The sequence below is a fragment of the Xenopus laevis genome, chromosome 5L (genome assembly GCF_017654675.1).
Source record: "Xenopus laevis strain J_2021 chromosome 5L, Xenopus_laevis_v10.1, whole genome shotgun sequence".
NCBI classification, from domain to species: Eukaryota; Metazoa; Chordata; class Amphibia; order Anura; family Pipidae; genus Xenopus; species Xenopus laevis.
In genome coordinates this window covers 164,746,809-164,770,572 of record NC_054379.1, presented here as the reverse complement: position 1 = coordinate 164,770,572, position 23,764 = coordinate 164,746,809, and the positions used below count along the sequence as shown (strand labels likewise).

The following is a 23,764-nucleotide window of genomic DNA, read 5'->3' as shown; positions in this document are numbered from 1 at the left end:
CAGGTTAAAGCCATTACGTTTCCCATACTAAACATCTGAAAGGAACTATACAACAACCACTTGCTTTCTGCTACCCGGAATCCTTACTGTGAGTATAGTGAGAGTATGTACAACAGAGACGGTTGTTTGGGTTAATGACCGCCTAACTGGAGTAGAAGGGTTTGGCCAAACATTGTACCATGTTCCACATGTAGACGAGGTTCTGTTGACTTTGTCCCCCCTCTATGACTGTAACCAGTCCCTATGTACTAACCGAAGATAAAATGATAATGTCGTACAAAAGAGTTGATGGAACCCTTGAAAACACCTCCACATCCAGCCATTGGCCTTCAGTTGCACAGCCCTTATGTTTGCTCTACTACCCTTATGTAAAGTGGTGCCTTAGCCAATGGGAGGTGCAACACCAGAACTAATGGAACTCATTTTGTCTTGGACACAATCCTTTCTGTGACTCGGGTAGATTAAGGTATTTAGACTGCCACCCCCCCAACAAAACATATTTCATGGGGTCCAAATGCAGAGTAGGGCAAGTAAACCTTCAGTTGTAGAAGTGCAAGACCTGAATAAAAATTGGTTAAGTTACCATTTTACCTAAATATCCCCACCTTGTACTATAGTCTCCAAGAACCACACTCCCTAAAATCAAATTAAAAAAAATATATTTAGAAGAACCACACTCCCTTCCCAGAGACTATTATCCCACTGTTACTATAGGCACCATCTCTCCCTACTATACCTGCTATCCCACAGTCACACTCCCTTCCCAGAGACTATTATCCACTGTTACTATAGGCACCATCTCTCCCTACTATACCTGCTATCCCACAGTCACCACTCCCTTCCCAGAGACTATTATCCACTGTTACTATAGACACCATCTCTCCCTACTATACCTGCTATCCCACAGTCACACTCCCTTCCCAGAGACTATTATCCCACTGTTACTATAGACACCATCTCTCCCTACTATACCTGCTATCCCACAGTCACACTCCCTTCCCAGAGACTATTATCCACTGTTACTATAGACACCATCTCTCCCTACTATACCTGCTATCCCACAGTCACACTCCCTTCCCAGAGACTATTATCCACTGTTACTATAGACACCATCTCTCCCTACTATACCTGCCTATCCCACAGGTCACACTCCCTTCCCAGAGACTATTATCCCACTGTTACTATAGACACCATCTCTCCCTACTATACCTGCTATCCCACAGTCACACTCCCTTCCCAGAGACTATTATCCACTGTTACTATAGACACCATCTCTCCCTACTATACCTGCTATCCCACAGTCACACTCCCTTCCCAGAGACTATTATCCCACTGTTACTATAGACACCATCTCTCCCTACTATACCTGCTATCCCACAGTCACACTCCCTTCCCAGAGACTATTATCCCACTGTTTACTATAGGCACCATCTCTCCCTACTATACCTGCTATCCCACAGTCACACTCCCTTCCCAGAGACTATTATCCCACTGTTACTATAGACACCATCTCTCCCTACTATACCTGCTATCCCACAGTCACACTCCCTTCCCAGAGACTATTATCCCACTGTTACTATAGACACCATCTCTCCCTACTATACCTGCTATCCCACAGTCACACTCCCTTCCCAGAGACTATTATCCACTGTTACTATAGACACCATCTCTCCCTACTATACCTGCTATCCCACAGTCACACTCCCTTCCCAGAGACTATTATCCACTGTTTACTATAGACACCATCTCTCCCTACTATACCTGCTATCCCACAGTCACACTCCCTTCCCAGAGACTATTATCCACTGTTACTATAGGACACCATCTTCTCCCTACTTGACCATGCCTTTCCCACAGTCCCACTCCCTTACCCGAGGCTCATATTCACTGTTTACTTAGACCACCATCTCTCCCCTACTATACCTGCTATCCCACAGTCACACTCCCTTCCCAGAGACTATTATCCCACTGTTACTATAGACACCATCTCTCCCTACTATAACCTGCTATCCCACAGTCACACTCCCTTCCCAGAGACTATTATCCCACTGTTACTATAGGCACCATCTCTCCCTACTATACCTGCTATCCCACAGTCACACTCCCTTCCCAGAGGACTATTATCCACTGTTACTATAGACACCATCTCTCCCTACTATACCTGCTATCCCACAGTCACACTCCCTTCCCAGAGACTATTATCCACTGTTACTATAGACACCATCTCTCCCTACTATACCTGCTATCCCACAGTCACACTCCCTTCCCAGAGGACTATTATCCACTGTTACTATAGACACCATCTCTCCCTACTATACCTGCTATCCCACAGTCACACTCCCTTCCCAGAGACTATTATCCACTGTTACTATAGACACCATCTCTCCCTACTATACCTGCTATCCCACAGTCACACTCCCTTCCCAGAGACTATTATCCCACTGTTACTATAGGCACAATCTCTTGCTCGTGTCGGCTCCATGTAGAAAGTCCTCATCTCTGTCTGACCAAAATCAACAGAACCCAATCAGCACATGGTACAATAGGCCAAACTCTTTTTTTCCCTCTACAATCAACTTTTGTTGGCTGTTTCTATATTTTAATGAGATCACTTACGCCCTTATATTTAGAACAAGATGAAAGGTATTATGCATTAGAGCTTTATATAGTTTACATGCACCAACCCCCTAAACAGAAGTTGGTTTGGTTTCATCCCAATGACTCTTGAGGGAAGAGCCTTGAGGACATGAAACAAACATGGCTGACGTGCTGAGTTAAGGACTGAATGAGCCCTATGGCTTATCCATGTTGTTTCAGAGACAAAAACATTGTCATACATGAGTTTTTTGTTGCTAATCTGCTGATGGTTCAAATACAAACGCAGCCCTTGCCAAACCAGTCCCAAACCATCACCCCAGCCCCCACATGGAGCGAGTCCTGTAACTCGTAAGCCAAAAAACCCCACTCATCTCTATGGATAATTGATGGAAAAACTAAAAATAACCGATTATGATGATCGTAAGCAAAAAGATTTTTCTCTTTTTTTTTGTTTTTTTTTTGTTTGTTTTTTCCGAAGAAATTCATGAACCTCATGAAAATCGCGGGCTGCCCGACTGCTGCGCCAGCAGCAAAGGGGTTAAAAACAGGCCCTAAAAAGGTGCGCAAAGCAATGGCTCCCACTTAGAAAAACATGATTGTACATACAAGCCAGAGATAGCTCTACAAATGCACTTCAGCTGCAACAAAGATGCGCTTTACCTCGGTATAATATATATATTTATATACTTTTCTCTTATTTCCCCCATCCCCGCCACCCGTAATTTACCCAGAACCCTCCTCTTCTCCTCCTCCTCTTCGGGGGGTTCCATATCAGTTACAGAACCAGCTGAAACTGAGTTCCCATGCGACATTCTCTCCGAGCATTTGCACCCAGAACCATTCAGTGTCATCACAGCGACTGCCGTACAAAAATAAGTTTCATCTGTCATTTGGCTCGAAATGGGGACCCGGGGTCCGATTGTCCAGCCCTGCAAAACTCTGTCCTTCTTTGCAAATGTCTGACGCCCTCCAAGCCTTCTCCAAAGTGGGGGGTCAGGGTATCAGGGGAAATGTAAAACAGAACTGCGGCAACAAGTCCGGCCTTTGTCCTACAGTCAGGAACGTGTCTCTGCGGCACAAGACTTTTGACCCCTTTAATAGGCGGCAGTTTGAGGTTTGGAAATCACCGCAAAAGTACAGAATATATATATCTCTATAGCTCGTGCTGTTACTCTCCGTGGCTCTCGCGTGGCTATCCAGGGGCCACTTCATTCAGTGAGCAGTTGCTGTAAGAGGCTCTTTTGCTGAGCCTGAGGTGTCTGGGGCCCCGTCGTTGTCTTCTGAGACGTCATGGATCCCGGCTGATTAATATAGGGGTCACCACCCACCAAATTTACCGTGCACTGGACGTCGGCAAATACCTGCACCTGCTGCACCTGCGGACACGACAGAGAAAAGGAGGAGCTTGTAACAACAAACATTCTGATTGGTTTTCTTCTCAATGAAACAAGATATCTATTGGTCACAGGAGGATGGGGGAGGAGCAAACAATATATTCAATGGGCGTATTCCAAATAAAAGAAGTACAGTCTGTGTGGGTCACATGAGGACAGAGGAAGAGGTAAGTGGAAGCCAGCAAGCATGAATAGATATATATATATATAATAACTAAAGGGCTCCTCTACCCAATACGTGTTTGTGTATTCTATGCAGCTTCCATTCAGTCCTCATTCTCTCTGGGGTTATTGTTATGTGACACAGTCGGTTGAAAAGAGACACACGTCCATCAAGTTTAACCGTAAAGGAAAATTCCACCCGTAATAAAAAAAAAAAAAAAACAGCGGTCCCATTGCCATTTTGGAGTCAGGAAGGATTTTTCCCCCCTCTGAGGCAAATTGGAGAGGCTTCAATCAAAAGGGTTTTTTTGCCTTCCTCTGGATCAACTGGCAGTTAGGCAGGTTATATAAAGAATTACAGAAGAATTCAACCAATAATAAAAAAAAACCCTCCCCTGGGTAGACCCCTCTCCCTCCTGCCCCCCCCAGCCTACCTGTCCCCCCCCTCCCCGGGTAAATGGCCCTAATTTTTTACTCGCCCCTCCGTGCAGATTCTGGTCTCGGAGTTCACGGCAGCCATCTTCTTCTTCTCCGCTAATCTTCGGGTCTTGACGACATTTTTGGCACATGCGGAGTTGGAGTAAATTTACGGTCCTGAACTACTGAGCATGCGCCGAAAGTCACCAAAATTTCTGAAAATTTTTCAGAAGTTTTCATGACTTTCTTTTTTTTGCTTGGGAGCAAAAATTTACTCCAACTCCGCATGCGCCGAAACTTCCGAAAAAGACAGAAGAAAGAAGGTGGCCCCTGTGAACTCCGAGGCCAGAATCTGCACGGGGGGGGGGGAGTAAAAAATTAGGGGCATTTGCATGGGGGAGCAGGTAGGCTGGGGGGGAGGAGGGAGGGGGGGTCTACCAGGGTAGGAGGGGAGGGTTTTTTTTTTCTTTATTACGGGTTGAATTCTTCTTTAAGTCTATATATAATCTGCCTAACTGTCAGTTGATCCAGAGGAAGGCGAAAAACCCCATTTGAAACCTCTCCAATTTGCCTCAGAGGGGAAAAAATTCCTTCCTGATCACTGATGGGCAAATTTGGGCCATTTCGCTTCCCCCGAAAAATTGGCGAATTTCCAGCGAAATTCGCAAAATGGCAAAAAATTCACAAAACGGACACCGGCATCGTTTTTTTTTTTTTTTACGCGAATTTATTCGCCAGTGGCGAATCACGGAAGTTCGCCGCTAATTTACGCCTGGCGAATAAATTCACCCATCTCTACTCCTCTGTCCTTCAGCTTCTGCTCCATTGTATCACAGGTCAGAGGAAATACAGGCGGCATTCGGTACAAATGACATTTACAAATAATATTGAGACGAATTCAAACGTGTACGGGATGTAAATTGTGAAGGTGATTGGAATTATATTTTCTTGTATTAAGCAATATTTTATTTTATAAGCATCTTGCAAATTGTGTTGCAACTGAAAGAACTTTTTTTTTTTTTAGCAGTTCTACTGGAAATATCGTAACATAATTGGTGGCGGTGGGGGGTTCTGTTGTGAATTGTTCTACGCTGCCCCAAATAACAATCGTTTCCATGAATTCATGAACTAATCAGGGAATAATTATGAAGGGATAGATCACAAAACATAATGGGGATCATTTATCAACAATGGGCAAATTTGCCCGTGGGCAGTTACCCATAGCAACCAATCGCTGATTAGCTTTTTAAAGCCAGCTGCAAGTAGAACAATGAATGCAACGATTTGATTGGTTGCCATGGGTAACTGCCCGCGGGCAAATTGACCAAGTGTTGATAAATAAAAGCAAATTTATAGAAAGCCTAGTGGTGGTGCTCTGAAATACTCTGAAATTCCCTCAGTAAATTATAAGGAAACTCCCACTTATAGGTAAGAATATGCGGAGATGTAGACAAGAAACTTCTGTTTAATTATATAAAGGAATATAAGATGAAAAATATACTTAAAGGGGTTATTCAAATTTGAGTTAACTGTTAGTATGATGTAGAGAGGGATATTCTGAGATAATTTGCAATTGGTTTTCATTTTTTTTGAGTTATTTAGTTTTTTATTAAGCAGCTCTCCGGTTTGTCATCTCAGCCGTCTGGTTGCTAGGGTACTAATTTCCCTAGCAACCATGGATTGATGGTTTGATGGCTGAAAAGGAGAGGGTCTGAATAGAAATAGGAGAAAAAAAAATTAGCAATAACAATCCATTTGTAGCCTTATAGAGCATTTGTTTTTTAGATGGGGTCAGTGACCCCTATTTCAAAGAGTCCGAAGAAGAAGGCAAATGATTCAAAAACAAATAAAGATGAAGACCAATTGCAAAGTTGCTTAGAATTAGCCCTTTAAACTTAAAGGTGAACCACCCCTATAAAAACAGGGTTTACGTTGCAGGTACAAAGGAGTGTGAGAGTAACAAGGACCCCGTTATCAGTCACTGGCTGAATGCGACTATGAACGTTGGAGGAATCAAGTTGTTGCTACACAGTTCTGCCAGAATATCCCATAGCAACCAGACAACGGTACAGAGGGCCACTTGCCTAGATAAAGGTATAGATTGGAGCACAGACGTCCCCCTCCAAGCCTGCTAGAGTCACAATTACCTGGCCCGTCTCTGGCTCTGCTTTCAGCAGGTCTGTAGAGGAAAGCTGGGTGCAGTACAGCCCACCGGGTCTCAGTGCTGGATCACTCACCTGCTGCAATACAGACACCCTTGTGTTCATGCGAAATTAATGCCATATTAATGCGACGTGATTATATACAGTGACGAGGGCAGGGGCGGCAGTATACACATAAACAAACGTTTACAATAGAAAAAGAGACAAAAATATGTTTGACCACGCCCATTTTATAATGTAAATGTAAAATGTTCTGGTTACAAAACTTGGCAGGTTATGAAAGTTTGAACACATTTCTGTGTTTTTACAGGTGAAGGTGATTTGCCCTTTAAAGGAGAACCAAACCCCTTATTAAAACCCCTACCCCACATAGACCCCCTCCCTCCTCCCCCATCCTAAATGTCACCCCTGGCAAATGCCCCTAACTTTTTACTTACCCCTCGGTGCAGATTCAGGGATCAGAGTTCACGGGCGCCATCTTCCGGGTTTTCGTGTCTCCTTGCGACAATTTCCGTCAATTTCGGCGCATGCACAGTTCTCACGAATTGGGAAATTGCTCCAACTACGCATGCGCCTCTACGCCGATCTCAGTCTCAGATTACCGAAGACCTGGAAGATGGCTGCCGTGAACTCCCATCCCTGAATCTGCACCGAGGGGTAAGTAAAAAGTTAGGGGCATTCGCCCTTAGGATGGGGGGAGGAGGGTCTATGTGGGGTAGGGTTTTTTTTTTAATAAGGGGTTTGTTTCTCCTTTAAGCTTCAAGTCACAGTTTCCCCAAGAGACCTGATTATCTTAAATTGTTACAATTGTTTCTAAGTGCACCTGCCATATATTCTGGGCTCTCTGCCAAAAGTAGGGATGCACCGAATCCACTATTTTGGATTTGGCTGAACCCCCGAATCCTTTGCGAAAGATTCGGCTGAACACCAAACCGAATCCGAATTGGCATACGCAAATTAGGGGTGGGAAGGGGAAAACATTTTTTACTTCCTTGTTTTGTGACAAAAAGTCACGTGATTTCCTTCTCCGCCTCTAATTTGCATATGCAAATTATAATTTGGATTTGGTTTGGCCTGGCAGAAGGATTCAGCCGAATCCTGCTGAAAAAGGCCGAATCCCGAACAAAATCCTGGATTCGGTGCATCCCTAGCCAAAAGCCAATTAAGTTTTAGAAACTTTGTATCTTTTTCTGGCTGTTCAGTGCAGGAGATCAAAGAGAAAGTCGGGACATTTCAGTAACAATCCAGGGACTGCGGGGCTGAGCTGAAAAACGGGAAAAACAGGACAGTTGGGAGGTATGACTTTGGCAGCTGTCGGAATCCATAGTAATGTACTGTTTTAAATCATACCATATAGAATGAAAACTATGGGGGGCTTGTAATTAGGGATGCACCGAATCCACTATTTTGGATTCGGCCGAACCCCCAAATCCTTTGTGAAAGATTCGGGCAAATAGTGAACCCGATCCGAATCCTAATTTGCATATGCTAATTAGGGGTGGGAAGGGACAAATATCTTAGACGTTCTTGTTTTGTGACAAAAAGTCACGTGATTTCCCTCCCCACCCCTAATTTGCATATGCAAATTCGGTTCGGCTGGGAAGAAGGATTCGGCCCAATCTGAATCCTGCTGAAAAAGGCCGAATCCTGGCCAAATCCCGAACCGAATCCTGGATTCGGTGCATCCCTGCTTGTAATATATATTAGGTATGCATTGAATCCAGGATTCCAGGAATCCTTCTGCCGAGCCGAATCCTAATTTGCCGAGCCGAATCCTTCTGCAGAGCGGGAGGGAAATCGCAAGACTTTTTGTCACAAAACAAGGAAGTAAAAAATGTTTTCCCCTTCCCATCCCTAATTTGCATATGCAAATTAGGATTTGGATTCGGTTCGGTATTTCGGCTAAATCTTTCGCGAAGGATTCGGGGGTTCGGAATCCCAAATAGTGGATTCAGTGCATCCCTAAAATGGTGTATTCACTATTTGGGATTCGGCTGAATCCTTCAAGAAAGATTTGGCCGAATATCGAACCAAATCCAAATCCTAAGGAAAAAAATTCTTCTTTTGTGAGAAAAAGTCAGTGATTTCCCTACCCGCTACTAATTTACTTATGCAGATTAGGATTTAGATTCGGTTTGGCTGGGCAAAAGGATTCGTCCGAATCCGGATCCTGCTGAAAAAGGTCGAATCCCAAACGGAATCCTGGATTCTGTGCATCCTACTATATATAAATGATGCCAATGTCTGTGATGCAGCAATTATTGTCTGTTGGGCGTCAGTCTATGAGGCTTAACCCAATATTCCCCCCTCTCTAGTGTTCGTGTAACTGAGGGGCCCAATGACTGACCGATTCGCTGCACATAGAGTTCATGTTGGACATGGGGAGGGAACTCATCTGCATCTGTCCCGTCATTTGATTCACATTCTGGACTCCTGCGTTGCCCCCTCCCATGGACACGGTGATGCTCATGTTGTTGTACATTCCCTGCTGGCCATTTGGGGGCTGCGTCTGTCCCCCTTGGCTATAAACACTGTGAATAAAATACAGACAGAAGATAAACATACAATTAATAGACATTCAAGGGGAAGTATCACCTCTTGTGACATTTGTATTTCTGGTAGAGGTTTCATTGGTCATTACTCACCCAGAGTTGCCCAGTGGGCTCTGTTGCCAAGTCTTGAGATCAGGTGACTGGTACCCGGGTGTGGACGGGGTTTGTTGAAGCATTGGGCTCTGAGAGGGGGTAATACGGGGGGACATGAGAGGACTGGTGGGGCTGAGCGATGGTGCGAACGTTGGATCCCCTTGTTGACTGATACCTGTGGGGTAGAAATCTATTAGTCACATGGCATCTCTCAATCCTAAATATACCCGGCTGGGAAATTATATTTGCTCTTTAAAGGGAAAATATACCTTTTCATAAGTAGGGTTTACATTTACAGACAATGCAAGTGCTGAGACAAACCTCCTGCCTAATGGACTTCTGCTTATCTGAAAGCCAACAAGAATAAAAGGGGAGCTGTTTATACAGAGCTCATTATGACTAACTTGGGTCAGTTTTCTCCTTTTAAGACAAAAATGCACAAAACGCAGGAGGGATCTTACCCCATTTATTGTGACAACCCGTGCGTCAACATTTCAGGGGTCGGGGGATTAAACATCCCCTGCTGCCCTGACCCTGCAGCTATTGAGAAACAACAAGGAAAATAATGCAGCCTGAAACAATGATGTCCCTGAGGAGTCTGCACAGTTTCTTAGGCTTTTCCCTTGATGGAGACCCTTGTTTAGGTGGTTCAGATCATAGGTGGGCTACCATCGTGCAGTTTATGGCTACAGGCTACAGCTTTATAAGAGGAGGGAAGGAGACATTGTTTCCCCCCAAAACTATTCTATATTACTAGGGATGCACCGAATCCACTTTTTTGGATTTGGTCGAACTCCTGAATCCTTCACGAAAGATTTGTGGGTTTGAATTTGCATATGCAAATTAGGGATGGGAAGCTTTTTTTACTTCCTTTTTTTAAACTTTTTTTACTTCCTTGTTTTGTGACCAAAAAGTCCCTCCCTGCCCCTAATTTGCATATGCAAATTCGGATTTGGTTCGGCTGGGCAGAAGTATTTGGCCAAATCCAAATCCTGCTGAAAAAGGCAGAATCCCGAACCGAATCTTGGATTCCCTAAATATTACTTAAGGTGACACATTATTTTTGATACTTAGATTAAAAATTATTATCCCCCCACTGATACATATAAAATACAAACATCATCTTAAATGCTGCCAAGATATGAAACATTTAGCAAGTTACAAAGAGCGCCCTCTCCATACTAACAGTATTCCATATGGGCACCAGAGGGCGCTCTCATGTCTGTTATTATTGTGTAAGGAAGGCTATACATACAGTTAAAGGCCCAGCGTCACCAAATATTCCTGCACTGTGAAAACGGTGGGTTTACGTCCAAAGCTTCAATTTATTTATATGAATATGGTTTAGATATAAACAGGACTGTTGCTGGACAAACAGATATAATCTATACATTATACAGTTAATAAAGTACCCCCTCTTGTAAAATATAAGGATATTATAAGTTACCGAGGAGTTTCATGACCATATAAAAGTACGAGGCCGAAGGCCGAGTGTTTTTATACAAGTCATGGAACTCCGAGGTAACTTCTAATATCCTTATATTTTACAAGTGGGGGTACTTTATTTATTATAATACACAAATTTCAATGAGTCATGTGACAGAAATGACATCAGAACTCATCGTTTATAACTGATGTCATCAGAACTCACCGTTTATAACTGATATCATTTACAGGAGATTCGTGGCTCTTGTGTATTATATAGTGAATAAAGTACCCCCTCTTGTAAAATATAAGGATATTATAAGTTACCGAGGAGTTTCATGACCATATAAAAGTACGAGGCCGAAGGCTGACTGTTTTTATACAGGTCATGGAACTCAGAGGTTACTTCTAATATCCTCATATTTTTCAACAAGGGGTACTTTATTATAATACACACGTTTCAGTGAGTCATGTGACAGAAATGACATCACTACTCACTGTTTATAACTGATGACATCAGAACTCACCGTTTATAAGGATATAATTTACAGGATATTCGTGGCTTTTGTGTATTGTGTATATATATATATATATATATATAATACTCAAGAGCCATGAATATTCCATAAATTAGATACTTATAAACGGTGCTTAGTGATGTCATCCGTTATAATCGGATCATGTGAAACTTGTGTATTATAATATATAAAGTACCACTGGAAGAAGTTTTCGGGCAAAAATTGGAGTTTTCGTGTAAAAAATCTGAAAAAATTTCGGATGAAAGATCCGCAAAAATCATGAAAATCTGATTTTTTTTCGGGAGAATTTAATAAATAAGCGCAAAAAAAGAGCGGATTTAATCAGATTTTGTAGCAGAAAATACGGAAAAAAATGACCCCCTAGAAGTCACCTCGGCGTTCCATGACCTGTATAAAAACACTCAGCCTTGTGCTTGGTCATGGAAGTCTTCTGCAATTTCTAATATCCTTATAATTTACAATACAATTCACTATATATATTTGTTCTAAACAGGTCAGTGCTTCGTTACACTTTGTTTTAAGCCTTACCCGTTGCCGAATACTGGAAGACATTTTGCTGCATCTGAGGATTGATCCCAGAGCCAAACTGTCCTCCCATCATGCCCCTGTTCATGATACCGCCTCCATTTCCTCCGGCGCGGTTCTGTAACGCGGCCTCGGGGGTCGTGGTCAAAGGGGAGAAGGGACTGGTGGAGGGGGGAGGGTTTCCAGGGTTGGTGGCGTAGCTGTGAGGATAAGGGAATTGTTGTGGGGGGCCCTGGGGGAGCCGAGTGATGGGCAGATTTCCGGCAGGGGGCAGATTGTTGCCAAAGCCTTGTTGCCTCATGAGGAGGCTTCTTTGTTGCAATAATTGCCTCTGCCGATGCTGCTGACTGTACAGTTCCCTCTGTCGCTGGGCCAACATCTGAGCGTTGAGCGGGGGCTGCTGTGAGTGAGAAGAGATGTGTCAGTATAAAGTGGGATTTATCTGAAATACTACTCTTCCTCCCAAACATTTTAAACCAAGGAGAAGAAAGATTATTGCCAATAGATTAGCCAAAATACTACAAGCCAAAACGCCATTTTTATTCTTTAGAATGTTTTACCATACCTGAGTAAACAGCTCTAGACACTCTCTCTCTGTTTGTTTAGAATAGCAGCTGCCATATTAGCTTGGTGTGACATCACTTCCTGCCTGAGTCTCTCCCTGCTCACTCATAGCTCTGATCTCAGTTTACAGCAGGGAGGGAAGGAGGGAGAGAGGAGCAAACTGAGCATGCTCAAGCCCTAGCCCTGGAGGTTTAAGCTGAAAACAGGAAGTCTGATACAGAACTATGTTACTATGTTCCCTTTCTTATAAAGCTTACTTAGTTTTAACCTTTCCTTCTCCTTTTTAAAGGGGATTTTTGCATACTAGAAAATAGCAATGCGCATTGTTTCAGGAGTCAGTACCAGCAGTGCAGAAAATACAAACAGCCAAAGAAAGACTGCTTTCATCTGCAATTATAAATACACATAACGTTAAAAATGCAGATATTCACAGAAATCATTTCTACGCCATTTACACTATTTTTTTGGGCTAAATTTGCCTTGCACTTAAGCCGATTACCATCAGTGAAATGTTTCCTTTAATCCATATGCAAAAGTGCACATGGATTAAAGGAAAATAATCTATGTTCAACCAGTAAGATGTAATTAATTGCCACAGCCTCCTGGTTTATTCCATATATTTTTTAAATTTCCTTTATCTGAAAGTTGCAGAGAAAAAGGGGATTAAAGGATAAGTAAACCTTTAAAATAAGTGAATGTCAAATTGACGAGGGGGCTATTCTAAGAGTTTTTTGCAATCTACATTCATTATTGATTTTTTTTAATTCCAGGATATTAAAGGGGGCCTGTCACCCTAACAAATAATTCCAAATTATTTTTTTATCATGTCATATCATTTGGGCTCTATGTTTAAGTAGCAAACTACTTTTGTTATACAGCTTTTTATGTGTAGGTGAGGGGTCCACTTTAAGAGATACATGTGCTGTTAATATGAATACATTTTATTACAACAGCGCCACCTGCTGGTCATTTTCCCACCAGTCTGACCAGCAAGTAGTCAAGGAAGTTGTCAGGAGAAAGAAAGAGGCTGCTCTGATGTTCTTCTGCTTAGGAAAGATGTGAGAAAGGTTTATAATTTTATTCCTAAGCAGAAGAACATCAGCCTCTTTCTTTCTCCTGACAACTTCCTTGACTACTTGCTGGTCAGACTGGTCAGAAACTGACCAGCAGGTGGCGCTGTTGGAACAAAATTCATTCATATTAACAATACATGTATCTCTTAATATCTTGGAATTTTTAAAAAAAAAAAAATAATAATGAATGTACATTGCAAAGGTGTTTAGAATAGCCCCCCTCATCAATTAAGGTTTACTTATCCTTTTAAATAAATTGTACCTAACCTATATCTTGCAACTGTAACTATTTGGATGGAATTAGATTGAGCATGCTGATATGGCAAGGGTAACCCGTCCCCTGCAGAAGAATAACGGAGCTAGAATTACCTGGGCAGAAATGGTTTGCTGCATGCCGGGCCTCATACCCATGGCCACTGTGTTGACTACTCCAAACTGGTTCAGGTTGCCTTGCCGATTCTGGTGGAGAACCTGAAACAATAAGAATAATCAGCAATGTTCTCTGCACACATTAAGTTATACTCTCATACTGTCAGGGATACAGTATGGCAGCTCCCAGTCGTATGTCTATATACAAATAGTACTGGACATCAGCCCACATGTGCTACATTGTGACACTATTTTTGGGCCACCGGAAGGTTCTTGCCCATTGCCACCCTACCTGTTGCTGCCCCTGTAATCGCTGCTGCAGCTGCAGTCGTAGTTGGTTGGAGGCAGTTACTGAGCGGACCAGAGGTTGCCGTGGGGGCATTGCCATGGTGTTGGCGTAGGGTCCACGAGGCTGAGGAGGTTGTACTTGGACAGTCCCAAATGAAGTCTTCTGTCTGACCATATTGAAGAAGGGGAGGCTTGGATTGGGTGAAGGAGAAGGATACTGCTGGGGGGGATAGAGGCCTGGCTTCTGCTCCATCATGACTGAAGCAATGGACGACTGCTGAGGAAAACGATCATGTACCACCTCCAGACCTCCTCCCTACGGACAACAACCAAGACACACACAATGAGACCTGGTTTTGCATCCAATAAACTCAGAGACCATTAAAGGATAAGTCAACTTTTAAAATAAGTGAATGCCAAATCGATGAGGGGGCTATTCTAAGCACTTTTGTCATTTACATTCATTATTTATTTTCTTTTTATTCCAAGATATTAAGGGATACATGTACTGTTAATATGAATGAATTGTGTTACAGCGCCACCTGCTGGTCATTTTCCCACCCGTCTGACCAGCAAGTAGTCAAGGAAGTTGTCAGGAGAAAGAAAAAGACTGCTCTGATGTTCTTCTGCTTAGGAATAAAATTAGAAACCTTTCTCACATCTTTCCTAAGCAGAAGAACATCAGCCTCTTTCTTTCTCCTGACAACTTCCTTGACTACTTGGTGGTCAGACTGGTGGGAAAATGACCAGCAGGTGACGCTGTTGTAACACAATTCATTCATATTAACAGCACATGTATCCCTTAATATCTTGGAATTAAAAATTAATAAATAATGAATGTACATTGCAAAAGTGCTTAGAATAGTCCCCTCATCAATTTTACATTTACTTATCCTTTACACCACTGATAATGCCTGGTCTCATTAGCTTGCAATGGACTACAGATCCCAGCATTCTCCTGGCAGTATGGCGACCAATGAACTAAATCTCAGATTTCCCCTCACAACCTGCCTGCAGAATTGTTAGTCCAAAAATGGCTCCTTAGTTTATCAGAGGGTTGTGGGAGTTGTAGTTTAACCATAGTGGAAAGGTGGCAGGTTACAGGTCACTGAGCAGGCAGGTGAGAAACCCGTTATAAATCAGACTCTTCCAATTATTATCCAACCGCTCCTTTCTGGAAGTTCCACGTCCCATAAGGAACAATAGGGATAACTGAAACCATCTGTTCTGCTTCTATTTAGGAGGCAGGGGCGGGATCTGGGGCCGAGGGGGGATAAATGGAACCATAAACAGGACTAACACGAAAACAGTAAGACAGGAGGCAGCAGATATTTCAGCCATAACTATAAGAAATGGTGGCTGGGTTCCACGTGGAGGAGGCGGGTGTCAGTCACTAGTAAATTATAAGCATTACATCTGCTTTACTTCTGGCACAGGTTGTTCTAAAGCGATTTATTCATTATATTCATTGCGTATTCATTCTAGGGATGCACCAAATCCAAGACTTGCTTCGGCATTCGACCGGCATTCGGCCTTTTTCAGCAGGTTCGGATTCGGCCAAATCCTTGTGGCTGACTAAACCAAATTTGCATATGTAAATTAGGAGCGGGAAGGAAAAATCACATCATTTTTTGTCACAAAACAAGAAAGTAAAAAAAAGATTTCCTTCCCATCCCTTATTTCATATGCAAGTTTGGATTTGGATTTCTTTCGGTATTCGGCCGAATCTTTCATGTAGGATTCGGGAATTCGGTGCATCCCTAATTGCATTATTAACCCACTTTATATTAGCATACCTCTCAACTGTCCCATTTTCAGCGGGACAGTCCTGCTTTTGACAGCTCAAACCGCAGTCCCGCATTTGTACTGAAAAGTCCCGACTTTCTCTGCACTGAACAGCCAGAAAAAGATAAGTTTCTAACTTAATTGGCTTTTGGCCGAGAGCCCAGAACAGCCACCAGATGCAGATAAGATACTTTTGTAACAATTTTGAGATAAGCAAATAAGTAATTGTAACAATTTAGATAAACGGGTCTCTTGAGGGAACTTAGACTCACAGCTTAAAGGGCAACTCGTGGTCGAAACATTTTGGGACAACTTTTTTTGTCCCTCTTTTTATTTTCAAAATGTTGGGGGTATGTATTAAAACAAAAACTTTAAGCCTGTCTGGACTGGTACAGTGTGCTTGACATCTAAATCAGCCTCAGGAGCAGTGGTACCCGGCCTATTGATATCTAGGTCAAATACTCGTGTAACTCCCCAAGAAATATAAACAGCAACTCACCACAACAAGGAGTCTGGATTTCTATAGAGTTTGCAGGGACAGTAAAATATCTACATTTCCCAGCATGCAGCAGAGCTCAGAACCCTGCATGGGCCTTGTGACTGCCAATCATAAGAAAGGGTGCAAAATGTTTGGGGCAGGCAGAGTTGACAGGTTTGCAGTTTTCCAGCCAAATTGGGCTACTAATTTATAGCCCAGGCTGGTTTTGAAAGTACAAACTAGCCAAGGTACGGATTTGGGCTACTTTTGGGGCCTTTCGCTGGTTTGTACTTTGGAAACCAGCCAAAGAATTTTCTTGCCCTAATGTGCCAAGCCTGCGTCTCCCAATGCATGTTGGGTAATGTAGTTTTTTTAAACAATTTTCCGACTGCCAAGTTTAATGTAAGACTACAATACCCAGCATGCAATGGGACTGACATGTGTAGAAGTCAGGGTTATGAGGTTTTGGGATCTCCCAATCTCCCGTCACACTTAAGTTGCATTTTCTGGTCACTTTCCACAGTTTTAGACAATTTTGGGGCAAAGATCTGCAGGCCACCAAAATGTCTAGAGGTTGAGCTGTTTTACCAATATTTATTGAAATTGTATATGAATTAGGATCTGTCCCACGCCATAGACAGACACAATCACAATACAAGGGATGGTCTGACAAATCTGCCCAACCACCTCCCTGAAGTGCCAAACTCACCCGGCAATACATCTGAAACTACTTGCCAATATCTGGCCACTAATGGCCAATCCTAAATAAGCTTTTTATATTCATGGGTTACAGGGCAACCCTTTTGAAATAAAAGAAATAACAAAAGTGGTATAAAGGTGATACTTTATTGGTATATTAGAATTAGTATAATATTACCTTTATACCACTTTTGTTATTTTTTTGTTATTTATTCATAGGGTCATCCCTATTTTGAAAGAGCACAGCTCCAAGCAAAAAATCCCTGCCATAAAGCAAGACCGCTATGCTGTATTTTATTGCAAAGAGCAAATAAAGTTGATGCCATATCAAAAATAGTGATGGGCGAATTTATTCGGCAGGCACGAATTCGCGGCGAATTTGCGCGATTCGCGGCAGGCGAATAAATTTGCGAAACGCCCGCGAAAATTCGCCAAAAAAATTCACCGGCGTCAAAATTTTTTTTTTTGGAAAAAACGGACGCCGGCGTCAAAAACGAGACGCCGGCGCCGTTTCGCGAATTTTTTGCCGTTTCGCGAATTTTTCGGCGAAGCGAAACTGCACAAATTCGCCCATCACTAATAAAAACAACATTTTTTCAAGAAGTGAATTCGAGTGGTCTCTTTTCCCAAAATGCACACGTGGTCTCTTTTCCCAAAATGCACACCCTAGGGCACATTTACTTAGCTCGAGTGAACGATTAGAATGTAAAATACTTTGAATTTCAAAGTATTTTTTTGGCTACTTCGACCATCAACTACGACTTTGACTTTGAATTCGAATCGAACGATTCTAACTACAAATCGTTCGACTATTTGACCATTCGATAGTCGAAGTACTGTCTCTTTAATAAAAAACTTCGACCCCCTACTTCGCCACCTAAAACCTGCCGAACACCAATGTAAGCCTATGGGGAACGTCCCCATAAGCTTTCCTAGCTTTTTTTGATCGAAGGAAAATCGTTTAAACAATCGATTAAATCCTTCGAATCGTTCGATTTGAAGGATTTAATTGTCGACCGTTCGATCGAGTTTTTGGGTAGCTGGACTCGAACTCGCAGAAGTTTTTTTAAAGAGACAGTACTTTGATTATCAAATGGCCGAATAGTCGAACAATTTTGCTTCGAATCGAAGGTCAAAGTCGTAGTATCCTATTCGATGGTCGAAGTATCCAAAAATTACTTTGAATTTCAAATTTTTTTACTTCAAAAATTCCCTCGAATTCACTTTGACCCTTGATAAATCTGCCCCTAACACTCGACCTTTGATAAACAACCCCCTGTGTAAGTAAGTTAGAGCCAGGAGTGAATGGACAGACGATGATTTCAATACAAATGCCATTTATCCATTATTACAGACGAAGTGAAAATGTGGAATGGATTTATTTTAGGAAGCTGCTTAGATTCACATATTCTGCCATTATGCAAAATCTTTTTTTTCTTTTTGGGTGTACGTCCCCTTTAATATTCCTTTAAAACCTGAAATAGTACTTGTTGACAAGGGTCTGAGATATTGTGGAGATTCCCGTCAGATTCGAGAGCCAGGAATCCGATCACAGATTATTATAATTGAATAAAGGGGAAAAGCGAGTTGTTGGCAGGAAACTCCATTTAAATACACAGGATCTGGGAGCTTTTATGTAACATGTTACTTTTTGTATTGTTTTAGCTCCAAGGCATTGATATCTGAACACGGCACTGAGAGGTCCCAGGAGACTGGACATTCTGGAGAAACCCACGTGGTCAAAACCAGAAATAAACGGTTTATTTCGTTCAATAATACTGGGAGTTGCAATTCAGCAAACCCTTGAGAGACAATGGCTGAAAAAAGAGGCAGTTTATCTCTATTTCTTACCTCCCAACATTTTGAGACCTTCTTATCTTTAATTGTTACAATTGCATAACATTGTAAAAATTTTTCCTAAAAAATTAGTTAGTATATATTGAAAAAAAAAAAACGCCAAGACTAGGGACGCACTGAATCCAGGATTCGGTTCGGGATTTGGCCAGGATTCAGCCTTTCTGAGCAGGATTCAGATTCGGCCGAATCCTTGTGTCTGGCCGAACAGAATCGGAATCCTAATTTGTATATGTAAATTAAGGGTGGGGAGGGAAATCACGTGACTTATCATCACAAAACAAGTGCAAAAAATGTTCATACTTTTTCCTTTCCCATCCCTAAGTTGCATGTGCAAATTCGGATTCGGTTCAGTATTCAGCCGAATCTTTCACAAACGATTCAGGGATGCGGGCGAATCCCAAATAGTGGATTCGGTGCATACCTAAGCAAGATAAATGAAACTTTAAAATTGCAAAAGTTTTTTCTAAGAAATAAATTACCAAAACTCTGCTTGCGCTCCTTTTCAGAAAGCGATTGGGCGATCCATTGTGCGGCGCTCAATTTCACCTCCCTGCCTTCCTTATAGGAGATAGCCAGGGAGGAGAAAAAGAGCACCGCACGATGGATCATTGCCCTGTCGCTAGGGTTGCCACCTTTTCTGGAAATTTATCTTTTATATTTATCTTTATTCCCTATTAATAACATTGGGATCACTGACCTTCCTATATATTTATCTTTATTCCCTATTAATAACATTGGGATCACTGACCTTCCTATATATTTATCTTTATTCCCTATTAATAACATTGGGATCACTGACCTTCCTATATATTTATCTTTATTCCCTATTAATAACATTGGGATCACTGACCTTCCTATATATTTATCTTTATTCCCTATTAATAACATTGGGATCACTGGCCTTCCTATATATTTATCTTATTCCCTATTATAACATTGGGATCACTGACCTTCCTATATATTTATCTTTATTCCCTATTAATAACATTGGGATCACCGGACTTCCTATATATTAATCTTATTCCCTATTAATAACATTGGGATCACTGACCTTCCTATATATTTATCTTTATTCCCTATTAATAACATTGGGATCACTGACCTTCCTATATATTTATCTTTATTCCCTATTAATAACATTGGGATCACTGGCCTTCCTATATATTTATCTTTATTCCCTATTAATAACATTGGGATCACTGACCTTCCTATATATTTATCTTTATTCCCTATTAATAACATTGGGATCACCGGACTTCCTATATATTTATCTTTATTCCCTATTAATAACATTGGGATCACTGGCCTTCCTATATATTTATCTTTATTCCCTATTAATAACATTGGGATTACTGACCTTCCTATATATTTATCTTTATTCCCTATTAATAACATTGGGATCATATCACTGACCTTCCTATATATTTATCTTTATTCCCTATTAATAACATTGGGATAACTGACCTTCCTATATATTTATCTTTATTCCCTATTAATAACATTGGGATCACTGACCTTCCTTTATATTTATCTTTATTCCCTATTAATAACATTGGGATCACTGACCTTCCTATATATTTATCTTTATTCCCTATTAATAACATTGGGATCACTGACCTTCCTTTATATTTATCTTTATTCCCTATTAATAACATTGGGATCACTGACCTTCCTATATATTTATCTTTATTCCCTATTAATAACATTGGGATCACTGACCTTCCTATATATTTATCTTTATTCCCTATTAATAACATTGGGATCACTGACCTTCCTATATATTTATCTTTATTCCCTATTAATAACATTGGGATCACTGACCTTCCTATATATTTATCTTTATTCCCTATTAATAACATTGGGATCACTGACCTTCCTATATATTTATCTTTATTCCCTATTAATAACATTGGGATCACTGACCTTCTTATATATTTATCTTTATTCCCTATTAATAACATTGGGATCACCGGACTTCCTATATATTTATCTTTTTTCCCTATTAATAACATTGGGATCACTGACCTTCCTATATATTTATCTTTATTCCCTATTAATAACATTGGGATCACTGACTTTCCTATATATTTATCTTTATTCCCTATTAATAACATTGGGATCACTGACCTTCCTATGTATTTATCTTTATTCCCTATTAATAACATTGGGATCACTGACCTTCCTATGTATTTATCTTTATTCCCTATTAATAACATTGGGATCACTGACCTTCCTATATATTTATCTTTATTCCCTATTAATAACATTGGGATCACCGGACTTCCTATATATTTATCTTTTTTCCCTATTAATAACATTGGGATCAACCATCATTTTTACCAACCAGGCCAGTAAAATACCAGCCAGGTGGCAACCCTACCTGTCGCCTTTTCTGAAGAGGAGCAGAAGCAGAGTTTCGGTAAGTTATTTCATTAATAAAGGTTTAATGATTTTAAAGTTTCATTTGTCTTGGTGGTTTTTATTTCAATGTATACCAAAGAATTTTTTAAAATTCTTTTTGATGTTACTGGTCCTTTAAATTGTTACAAATGTATCTAAGTGCAGCTGCCACATATTCTGGGCTTTCTGCCGAAAGCCAATTAAGTTATTAACTTTGTATGGTTTTTTTCTGGCTGTTCAGTGCAGGAGATCAAAGGCAAAGTCAGGACATTTCAGTAACAATCCGGGACTGCGGGTTGAGTCAAAATCGGGACTGTCCTGCAAAAAATGGTTGGGAGGTATAATGTTGGACATTTACAGCAAGGGTATCATCAGTCATACTACAGTATTATAATAGGGGTCCCTACTATAGTTGGATTTGTACTGAGAGGGGCAGGTTGGCTAGTAGATGGAACATAGTGGCTACCTGGACTAGTTTGTCAATTCCCAAGGCTCGGTCTAGTTCCGCCAGCTCTGTCTCGTCTTTGCCGCTGAGAAAGGACACGAGCTGCTCAAATAGAGCCTTCTCATCATTCCGACCCTCGGCCGTGGTGGGGGGGCACAGAAAGTCGTCAATCCTGAAAAGAAAGACAAAATAAAACAGATAAGAGGCCGTGGGCGCAGATAAAGGAACAAGGGGCACCAAAACAACCAATCAGCAAACTCAATGTCCTTGTCCTCTGCTTATGGAACTGCTGTGAAGAAACAGAGCAGAATTATGTCCATTTAAAGGGGCAATGTCTTGCATTGCTGGTCCTAATTACTGTTGGTTATCTCTTATGGATTATGTATTTATTATATTTCATTTACATAGAAATGACATTTTTGGAAAGGGTTTAGTCTGGAAAAGTTAAATTAACACCATGGGTGTGGTGATACTACTGACACGTCGATGTTGGCACTTAGCACTTCACCGCCACTTTAAAGGGCTGGTTCTCCTTTAAAGGAGAACTAAAGCCTAACTAAAGAAGTAGCTAGAAATGTTGTACATTATGTTTTGTGCTTCTGTACCAGCCCAAGGCAACCACAGCCCTTTAGCAGTAAAGATCTGTGTCTCCAAAGATGCCCCAGTAGCTCCCCATCTTCTTTTCTGCTGATTCACTGCACATGCTCTGTGCTGCTGTCACTTACTGAGCTTAGGGACCCACTCACAATATACAGTACACATAGAATAGAAATGTCACAATATAAGGCTGATTAGTAATTAATACACATAATTACTACATGGCAGCACAGAAACCAGTGCAATTAGCATCAGAATTTAATAATCAGCAAACCTGTAGCATCAGCTTATATTACAGCCAGGGAAGCTCATTTTCTGCTGGATAATTAGTGACGAGCCCTAAGCTTAGCTTCTCAACAGCCAATCAGAGCCCACTGAGCATGTGAGTGTCACAGACACTTTCCAAGATGGTGACCCCCTGTGACAAGTTTGAAGTCCTGGATCATTGCTGCTATTGACAAGCTCAAACTTTAGCCTCGTGCAATAAGTTCACTATATAAAATATGCCATTATTAGCCACATTCATTAACTTTTAATATGTTATAGAACATTTTATTCTAAGCAACTTTTCAATTTGCCTTCATTTTTTCTTCTTTATAGTTTTCAAATTATTTTTCCTACTTCATCTGACTCTTTGCAGCTTTCGAATGGGGGTCACTGACCCCATTTAAAAAACAAATGCTCTGTAAGGCTCCAAATGTATTGTTTAGGGATTCACCGAATCCAGGAGTCGGTTCGGGATTCTGAATCGGAATCAAACTGAAACGGAATCGGTCTGGCCGAACCAAATCCGAATTTGCATATGTAAATTAAGGGTGGGGAGGGAAATCACAAGACTTTTCATCACAAAACAAGAGGTGAAAAAAATGTTCACACTTTTCCCTTTCCCGCCCCTAAGTTGCAAATGCTAATTAGGAATCGCATTGGGTTCAGTATTCGGCCGAATCTTATTAAAAAGGATTCAGGGATTCGGGCGAATCCCAAATAGTGTATTCGGTGAATCCCTAGTATTGTTATTGCTACTTTTTATTACTCATCTTTCTATTCAGGCCTCTCCTATTCATATTCCAGTCTCTTATTCAGATCAATGAATAGTTGCTAGGGTAATGTAGACCCTAGCAACCAGACTGCTGTAATTGCAACTGCTGAATAAAAAGCTAAATAACTCAAAAACCAAAAATAATAAAAAATGAAAACCAATTGCAAATTGTCTCAGAATATCTCTCTACAACAGTTAACGCAAAGGTGAACGACCCCTTGAAGTCACTCATCTTCCCCCACGCCATGAAAATGATCATTTTTAGTAAATAGAATGCATCGTATTCAGACGCTGATTGGTGGG

At 41.2% G+C, this 23,764-nt stretch overlaps 1 protein-coding gene across 6 annotated transcripts in view; it reads right to left on the bottom strand.

The window, feature by feature from the left end:
- Positions 1-2,367: 2,367 nt before the first annotated feature.
- The window catches only part of ncoa1.L (nuclear receptor coactivator 1 L homeolog), a 163,179-nt gene continuing 141,782 nt past the window's right edge, over positions 2,368-23,764 (bottom strand). For 3 of the 6 annotated variants that reach the window (XM_041563611.1, XM_018264114.2, XM_041563615.1), the window contains exons 14-21: positions 21,847-21,997; positions 14,166-14,477; positions 13,874-13,975; positions 11,871-12,267; positions 9,379-9,553; positions 9,081-9,264; positions 6,719-6,811; positions 2,368-3,974 (exon numbers count right to left, since the gene is read on the bottom strand). In XM_041563611.1, the coding sequence (XP_041419545.1) occupies positions 3,807-3,974; positions 6,719-6,811; positions 9,081-9,264; positions 9,379-9,553; positions 11,871-12,267; positions 13,874-13,975; positions 14,166-14,477; positions 21,847-21,997 (1,582 nt within the window). In that variant the 3' untranslated portion in view covers positions 2,368-3,806. Of the gene's footprint in view, positions 3,975-6,655; positions 6,812-9,080; positions 9,265-9,378; positions 9,554-11,870; positions 12,268-13,873; positions 13,976-14,165; positions 14,478-21,846; positions 21,998-23,764 lie in introns of all 6 variants that reach the window. The other 3 variants (XM_041563612.1, XM_041563614.1, XM_041563613.1) reach the window with 3 other exon arrangements.